Source organism: Arachis ipaensis, chromosome B06 (genome assembly GCF_000816755.2).
Source record: "Arachis ipaensis cultivar K30076 chromosome B06, Araip1.1, whole genome shotgun sequence".
Classification (NCBI taxonomy): Eukaryota; Viridiplantae; Streptophyta; class Magnoliopsida; order Fabales; family Fabaceae; genus Arachis; species Arachis ipaensis.
This window is the reverse complement of record NC_029790.2, coordinates 109,831,445-109,841,248: the sequence shown is the minus strand read 5'-3', so window position 1 is coordinate 109,841,248 and position 9,804 is coordinate 109,831,445. Positions and strand designations below refer to the sequence as shown.

General features: G+C 35.3%; 1 protein-coding gene across 1 annotated transcript; it reads right to left on the bottom strand.

Annotated features, from left to right (window-relative positions):
• Positions 7,162-7,878, bottom strand: LOC107647252. The gene has a single exon (XM_021105614.1). The coding sequence runs from the start codon at positions 7,669-7,671 to the stop codon at positions 7,162-7,164; it is 510 nt and encodes a 169-aa protein (XP_020961273.1). The 5' UTR covers positions 7,672-7,878.

The window sequence follows — 9,804 nt, the reverse complement described above, 5'->3', positions numbered from 1 at the left end:
CCATTAATGACCTTTCAGCTCATTTTCTTCAAAGAGAAAGAGAGAGCTCGGTTAGAGAAGAGAGTGAGCAAGGGTTTGGTGGCACTATTCATTACCAACTTCAAACCACCATAACTTGGGCTACGGAGCTCTAATCGACGAGCCATTTGCAACCATGCGTCGCTCTTCTCCTCCTCTTCAATTCTATTTAGGTATTGTGGTAATTTTCTCCAAGAACTCTGCCCAGTTTTATTTTTCCTCTTGTATTTTGAATTTGGTTTGGATTTTGAGGAAATCTTGTGGTTTTAGTTGTTTAGGACTGCTCTAGTTTGAGCTATTGATAGGTTTTATCAACCAACTCTATGGGTTAAGGTAAGAACTTCCCAAACCCTAGTGATTTATCAATTTAATGAACCCTAAGTTGATTATAAGTGTGAAAATTGATTATGTTAGAGTATTGGGTAATTTTGGTGCACAATTGGGAGATTGATATTGCTTGTGGGACTTTGGTGAAGCTTGGAGCTAAGGGTTGGTGGAGACTTCCAAAAAGAAGCTCAATTCTTTTGGCTCCAAGAGGGACGGTTTAAGTTTTATTTAAGTACCGTGTAATATGATGTGAATTTTTAGGTTAGATGCCCCTAGGATTAAGTTTGAATGATATGTTTGGATGGATTGATATGTGTAGAGGATGCATGAAGGAAATTGATACTGTACTTATGAAATTTATATTGGTGTTGAATAATTATTGTGTGTTTATAAGTTATGCTTAATTGATGAAATATTAGGCAGGAGGCCGGAAAGAGTTAAGAACGGTAAGTGAAGGTTAATGATTGATGATTTTGATGATGATTGATAATGAATTGTGAATGTTGATAATGTGATGAAAAGTGTGTTGTATGATGTTGGTTGTGATGGAGATAGAGTAATATATGGAGTATATGTAATTGAGTAATTAGGTGAGAAAATTGTTTATTGAGGTATGATTTGGTATGCCTTGATGTTGTTTGTGAGCCTGGAATGTTAGAAATGAGTTATGGTTTTTGGTCAAACAAAGGTTTATGAACTTTTGTGAAAATTGGATTTTCGGTCAAACTTCAGTGAGCCATAACTTGGCTTTTGGACCCCCAAAATTGTTTCAAACTTATTTCATATAAAAATTAGGTCCGTGAAGTTTACGCCATTCGAAGAATGGATGAAAATCATTTTAAAACGAGAAAGTTATGCACATCAGAAGTTCTGTATGTAAAACTGAAATTCTGCAGACTTAGCCATTTCTGATCAAACTGCAGTTTATGCGTACGCATACCCCTCATTCGTGAAGGCTCGTTTCTGTCCAGCGTTCATGCGTTTGTGGACAAGGCTATACGTACGCGAGATGGGCTAAACTGCACTCCTACGCGTACGCATGACCCCTGTTTTCAGCAAAGTGGATTTTATGTTTTAAAACCAAATTTTGAACTTCTAAACTTCTATTTCCACTTTCTAAGACCCTAGAATTGAGTTGTAATGGTAATGAAGGAGGTTAAATTAAGAAGGGATGGTGACTTAGAGGTGAAGAGAGGTTTTGGAGTGGGGGATTTAAATTGAAAAGTGTCGGTAAAGCGAGTAACTAAGTAATCAGATGTTGACAATGTTGAATGAGAAGTGAATGATGATGATGATGATACGTGATGAACTTGAGATTTGAATTGACTTATGAATTGATGAAATGTGCGTGTACGAGAGAGGGTATACGGGTGGTAATAATGAATAGTGAATGTGATTATGAGACATGATTGAGGAATGATTGATGATGAGAATGTGTATGTTTTCTCTCTGTTGTAAAGTGTGTCGGACACTATATCCCATGAGTGTGATGGGCACTATATCCCGAGAGCGTGGCAAGGTGGGCGCTATATCCCAAGAGTGTGGAAGTACTTTGTCCCATAAAATGTGACGGACACTATATCCCATGAGTGTGACGGGCACTATATCCCGAGAGTGTGACGGGCACTATATCCCAAGAGTGTGGAGGCATGTCAGAGAAACAATATCCGGGTTAGTTACCGGGTATGTCGGGTTCTGGCGATTTAACCGACACGTGAGCTCACAGCCAGTAGGACAGGCATACATCATCTGCATATATTTGAATTGTTTGGGTTTGCTTAATTGCTTTGGTTTGCCTAATTGTACATATTTCATGATTATTTGCTAATTGTCTTACTTGTGCATTACTTGTATGTATTGTTTGTGTTTGTGTGTGTTTGTATAAAGTTTGGTTCTCGGATTATTTGGTTGGGAAGGTAGTGAAAGTATGAAGGGTATTGGGTTAGAATTCAAATCCCCTATGATAGTTGCTACGTTATGGATTAGTGAGAATTTAGGATGAATATGATGAGATAAGAAGTTTAAGATGCTTAGTGAATTTATATTATAGTGCATTGTATTTATTTGGCACTTTTATCGTACTGGGAACCCATGGGTCAGGAGTTCTCATTCCGTATATATCTCTTATTTTTCAGATGCAGGTCCAGGTGCACAACAGTGAGCTGCGGTTTTTCTAAAAGACGGCGAAGACCTTTGAAATTCTCTAATTTACATTTTCTTAGATTCTCTCTGCTTTTGTTTTGAAAACTTATGCTATGTATTTAATCTTTTAAAACTAGCCTATAGAGGCTGTGATGTATTTTGGGAGAGATAGGAATTTCTGTTGTCAAACTGGTTTTCATTATGTAACCCTAGTTGGCCTAAACTTTGCAGGTCGCGACTAGCGGCTATTTGCATATATTATACAATTATATCATGTCTTTATCTCATTCTGCTTTACTATTTTATCCTTACCTTTGCTTTCTGATCGCTCCTTATTTATATGTTATCGATACATGAGAGTTCTCGTTTTCGCAATTTTATTTTTACTCCTTTTCAGACTTTTCATTTAATATTTTCCTTCAACATATATATAATTACGTATTATAATCCACTTTGAGAGTGGTACCACCTTAATATCATTGACTTATGACTCGAGCATAAGGATATGTATATTAAGGTGTTACAATTCCTTCCTAAAGGAAGATAAGATAAACAAATAGAACTCCATAAAGTTCAAGACAATCTAGAGTTTTGATTTGTGCAATGTCAAGAGAAACTTTGTATTTACAAAAAAAAAAAGTGGGAGTACAATTACTTTTATTAGAATTGTTTACCACTCAATAGAGGATATACTTTCTCTTGAAAGTATGAAAAGTTTGATCGTCAAACTAATTTTTTTGAAAAGTAGCCTGTTTGTATAATGATACAATTTTATAAAGATAGATCTAATGGTTACTTAGATTTTTTATAATCATGTTCAATAATGATTGTTCTTCAAATAATATTATGCACTATTGTAGTGGAAGATTTTATGTTTTGAGAAAACGTGATATTTATTATGCACTAGGCGTATTTTGCAAAAGGTCAAGTAGATATGCTCAAGAGCTAAGGTGCTTAAGGTCAAAAGAGTTTTGATAAACACAAATGTGCATTGAAAAATTATACACATGATTGATTGGCTCTAGTACAAGTAGAAGATTATTGAGATAATAGTATGCCGAAGATCCAATCTATCATGATTGGCTCTCGTGCAAGTGGGAGATTGTTGGGAATAAGTAGTATGACCATAATCCAATCAATCATGTGTCAAATTGTAACACCCTAACTTTTAGCACGTCATGATCGTGCCAAAAGTAAGGCGTTACGGACCTGATTTCCTTTATTATAAATTTACTATTGAGCCTTTACGTCGATATCGTGTTTCAATTTTTAAGAAAATTTCAGAAAAAGATTTTAGTAATTAAATTCACATAACAAAAGATCTTCAAATAATAATAATCACATAATTATTAATAATAATAGATGCTATATAATTAGATTCAATGTAAAACTCAAATACAATACCTATCCCTCTGGATAAAATAAAAGCTAAAGCAATAAGAACGAGGGAACTCTATAAAAACAATAGGAATCACAAGTAAATCTACTAATCGTCTACAGCTTCTTACTGAATCTCCGAATCTGAGTCTCTGAAAGGGTGGAAGATTTGGGGTGAGAACAAATCACACGTTCTCAGTAGGAAATGGGAATACCGTAAAAGTAATGGAATAAAATGCAAATAATTAATTTTACTCAATAAAAATATATTTTTATCAAACCCTTTGAAAATACTCTTGGTTCTACTTTAGATAATTAATTACCTCCTTTTAAAATCTCTTAACTCAAAACAAAACTTAAATATAAAATTAGTCACACTTTTTGTCTCTCAGCCACATATTAATCCCCAGTCAAATGTCAACTCGTAATCACTTAAATACACTCACAAACAAGTAGTGCAAGCAAGAGATTCAATTCAAAGTACAAGCAAGTCACAACAAGACAAACAATACAATCACAAAGTAATAAGACAAGCAAGCGCAATCAAATGCAAATGTGCAAACAACATGATGCATGTCTATCCCTAACGCAGGCCATTTAAAATGTTAATATAATAAAGTTCTTGATTAAATTTAGAAATTTATCATTGTGATAGTGATTATAATATTGAGAGATGAATCTTGGATTAAATTATAAAAGATTCATCTCTTAATATTACGATCATTATCACAATGATAAATCTCTAAATTCAATCAAGGACTTTATTATATTAACATTTTAATATAATAACAATAACAAATTATTTTACAGATGATTGATTAGATTGTGGTCATACTACTTATTCCCAACAATCTCCCACTTGCACGAGAGCCAATAATAATAAATTGGATCTTGGATATACTATTATCTCAATAGTTTCAACTTAATTGCATAACAGAATTAGAAGTTAATTAGGTTGGAAGTTGGTGCTTCTGCAATAAGAGAATAGAATTTTCTGCAGAAACCATCAATTTTCAAAAATTTATTTATCCCAATCTACTTATCAGCAAGTTCTAAAATTTTTATGGAATATTCAAAACACACTAAAGTTTCATAAAAAAATAATTTTATCCAAAATTGTGGTCTGGACTGCTCCCAAAAATTATTACAAGTCACTATTGATTATGCATAAATTTTGCATTGAGCAATTTTTACAACTTTATATACCAAATCTTATATATAAGCCTATAACTCTTCTAAAATCATAATTCTATCTCCAATCAATCATTCTTACTTGTCTATTAAGTCATCACAATCCCAAGAACAATATTTCATCATTCACACATTTGGTGAGATTCCAAAATTTCGGTTCAAACAACCAAAATTCCAAATAACATAATCATCAATACTCATCATTTAATTCATTATCAGTCATCACAATCAACCATCATTAACAACAACTATCATCAACAATAATCATAACACATATAGCTACTTAACCCTTACCTCTTGTGTTGCTTAAGCCATTGAATTTGTTCCTAACCCCCTCTTTAACTTTCTTGAAGTTTCTTTTCGGTTATGGTCTCCCTCTTTGACCCAAATTTGGCCAGCTTGAAAGGAGTTCTTGGAGGATGGTTGGTATAAATTTCATTGCTAAATTTTGAAGAAGAAAAGGTTGGTGAAGATGGTGAGGTAGCTGATAGTTTTTCTTGAAGGAAAGGACTTGACAGAGGCTAGTACTTGCTGATTCTCCTTCCTCTAATACTTTGGCCAGCTCATCTATTCCACCCCTTGTATTTTTCTTGCTCAACTTGGTCATATTTTTGGATGCTTGTAGCTGGAATTTGAACAGAGTTGATATGAATGTGAGAAGAATGAATGGAACTGATGTGGTATTCTTGAATTTAGAGGAGGAACGTGATGAGCATTCAAGTGTTTTGATGAGTTCTCCCTCACTCACTCTCTTCAGCCACTCTCTCCAGCTCTCTTTTTTCTTTTGTTAGCATATGAGGCTATTTAAGTGCAATAGATAGTAGATTAAAGAACTAATTTGGTGGCATTTGTTAACTTGCATGTAAGCTTGCATTAATTACATTCTCATGAATCATCAAATTTGGCTTGCATGTATGAAGAGGTTCGGACAGCACATGGGAGAAAAGAATGAGGTGGTGCTAACCTTGATTACCTCCCTTGGTTTGGTTAATCATGGTTCATAGTAGATTAGTAATTCGGTTGATTTGGTACGGTTCAAGCTCGATTTAATTAAGTTCGGTGGGTTGGTTTATTATATAGTTTTATGAGTCTTGGGTGAAGATAGTTTCTCGTTGGTTCAGCCGGATTACTAAAAAAAAGGAAGGATACGGTTTAATAATTAAACCATAATATTACTGTTTCAAACTCTATCGGTTTGAACAACCGGCAATTGAGATATTAGTCGCAGAGAGTGTCTCAGTTTTAGATCAAGCTTAGAATGTTCTACTAAGCTAATTCAGTATAAAAAAAACTAGTAATAAAGGTTTCATAGATGAATTTAACTTGACAGTCAAATTCGTCGTTATCGATAGAATTTTCAGCTCAGGACACGCTTTTATTTCTCACGGTATATCTATTCTTTTCACTTATCCGGTCTAAATTTGCCTTATTATTTTATAATGAAGTGATTCTCAAATATTTATTAAATTTTTTATCACAGAATTTTTTAGAATAACTCTGTGGATAATCAAAGTGTTACATCAGCCATCACCGATAATAACTAATAAAAAGAGACTGTATTATTTTACGAAAATAAACACTAAAAATTTTATATATTTTAGCAAAAGCTTTAAACTACACGCTGGCCTGAAAACAACGTCGTTTGAGATCGATATTGAAAAATGGGATCAAATTGTAGAGTTGATAGTAGCTAGTTACGTTTATTTAAAATATTTAAATCAAAATACAACTTTAACTTGTTCTAACTTCTAACGAGGTAAGCCTCAAAATGGTCCCTGAAGTTACCCTCGAGACTCACAGTGATCCTTGAAGTTAAAAATTACTCATATTCATCCCTGAAGTTGCACTCTGGGACTCAGACTCGTCCTTCAGGCCAATTTCGTCCAGCTGGCGCAACCGGAAAGCTGAGTTGGACTCGTTGGTGACACGCTGTCAGCACAACAACTAGCTGACGTGGCGACATAAACTGTTTTAATTCAATTTAGTCCCTAAATTGAGGTTAAAAATCCTAATCCCCAATTGAGTCTCTTCTCTTCTCTTTTCCATCGCATCAGAGGTGACTCTCTTCTGTTACTGCTCCTACAGTTTCTTCTCCATCTTCAAAAACTACAACATAGGAGTACAAGGAAGTGGCTTCGGGTCCTTGTTACCCTTCACCAGTTCTAGATGCCTAAATTGACGAATGCATTGTGGCAAGCTAGCAGTAACCGAAAGCAAGTTTCCAACACCCTTTTCACTCACAATGTTACCTCCAGAACCAGTGTAACGCAATGTTGGATATATCACCCTCTGGCATATTATATGATCCAAGAACTGGATCCCCCTTGAAATATGCTCAATCTCTAGCTTTAAATTATCTAACCTTAATACAAAAGTACTCTCACAAAACTCAATAATTTTCTTCCTAACTTCCACTGCATCCTCCCTAGGCCCTCTAATTTCAATTAAGAAGTGACCCCCATATCTTATGTAATCCATCTTCCTAGTCTTCTCCTTTCCACTGGCTGGAACAAACTCTAGCCATGCAGGGTTATGACAAACATCATCAATTGAATACCGCCATATTGAATCAAACTTACAAGGCCTAAAAAACTCAATAATCATCCCTTCCATCATGTGATCCAATTCATTAAGGCAGACATTAGTAATCAATGGACTTAAAATTCCACAATAACCCTAATCAGGTACCTTAGCAGCCTCCTCTAACGCGAAACCGAAGAAAGTCCTCAACCAATATGGGTCCGACTTCGGCTCATTCTCATTGAGAATCCTCTTCTTAGTAGCCCTCCTCTTCTTAACCTTCCTCAACTCTTCCTTCTCCTCATCATCATTCCTAGACACACACTTTAAAGGATGCTCTTTAAGTGCAGATTTTATCAAGATGACCACAAACAATAGCATTTCGGAGAGAGAGAAGGTTTTGGAGGTGGTGGGAGTGGATGGCATTGCGGGGAGGGAAGGTGCCAATGGAGTGGGCACAAGAGCGCTGGTATGAGGGTTTTCTTTCAGTTGGGTCCTCTTTCAGCAAAGAGTGAGGGTCTTCGTCTCGGTGGTGGTGACAGCTTTTTGGAGTTTGACAAAGAAAATAAAAATTTATAAGATAATAAAGCCATTGCAGAAGTTTCCATGATTATAAGCTCAAAAAACAAGTACCTATGCACTTCATTTGCCCTGCCAAGAAATCTGAAACCTGATAGCCATGAGGTATAAATTACTTCAAGTTTCCAATAAAAGAAGGGAAAGAAAGTAAGACACTAGTTACAATTCATGATAACACAACTCACAAAAGTAATGGGAAAATAACCAAAACACCCTATAGTTTAAAATAACCTAAAAAATAATTGCATGTGAGGTGCCTTAGCAGATATATCTCCAGACATAAGATATTTGCAAAAATATTAATAGTATTAAACCGCTTGATGCACCCAAAGTAAGACTGTAAGAATATAAGAATTTATATCATACTCTACACAATTTTATTAGATAAGATTAGCATAAAATACTTAAAAGTAAGGTGCCCATGTGAATTCCATATTATTACAACCACTACTGATTCCTGAAAAAATGTTTGCAAAGATGTAAGTCTGGAGTTTATCACAGGATTGCCAAATCCACATGGTTTCACAGTGGTGCTAGCAGTAGTTGATCAACTCTCCAAATATGCACACGTTCTACTGCTTAAAGGTGATTACAATGCTATGTTAACTGCTGAGTTGTTTTTCATTAACATTGTCAAGCTCCGTGGCATGCCAGGAACCATTTTGTCAGACTAGGATAAGTGTTCATTAGTGCTTTTGCCAGGAACCGTGTGGTTTTTGAAGATGGAGAAGACATCGTAGGAAAAGCAACAGAAGAGAGTCACCTCTGGTGCGATGGAAAAGAGAGGAGAAGAGATTCAATTGGGGATTAGGTTTTTAACCTCAATTTAGGGACCAAATTGAATCAAAATAGTTTATGTCGCCACGTCAGCTAGCCGTTGTGCTGACAGCATGTCACCAACGAGTCCAACTCAGCTTTCCGATTGCGCCAGCTGGACAAAATTGGCCGGAAGGACGAGTCTGAGTCCCGGAGTGCAACTTCAGGGATGAATATGAGTAATTTTTAACTTCAGGGATCACTGTGAGGCTCGAAGGTAACTTGAGGGACCACTTTGAGACTTACCTCAACTTCTAACTCCCCATATTATTGTGCACGCTGGATCGAGTTAATAAGTTGGATCAGGTTAATTAAGTCAAATACTAACATACAAATCCAAATAGCATTAAACGTCTTTACTAACCCACCCGATTGAAATTTGTTCGTTACTCCAATGTCAAGCCAGCATTACTTGTTAAAGAAGCGTTCACATGTGATGATATTTAGGTGTGTTTATATAAGTGTGTTCGAAAAAAAAATTAGTTTTTATTAAAACACGATTAAACACTGCAGACACACGTGTCGGATGAATATCAATTTCGTATTCAAAATGTGTCCGACACGCAAATACAAAAACTTAGCAAAATGCCTATACTTCATAGCTTATTAATTATTTAAACGGTCATTATTTTTTCATAGAATGTTTTGCTAAGACACTACAAAAAAAAAGGGTTTAAAACGGCATTTATATTACGGCGGTTCTTCAAAACCGCCGTAATATCCGGATATTAAGGCATTTATTAATGCCGCCATAATTGATTTATATTTGGTGGCGGTTCTATTAATTATGGCGGTTTTAAACCCCCATTAACACCTATGTATAAAATGCAAAAC

Bases quoted from the DNA above. Each gene is read 5' to 3' on its own strand.
- LOC107647252 (XM_021105614.1), bottom strand. From the start codon at position 7,671: ATGATGGAAGGGATGATTATTGAGTTTTTTAGGCCTTGTAAGTTTGAT.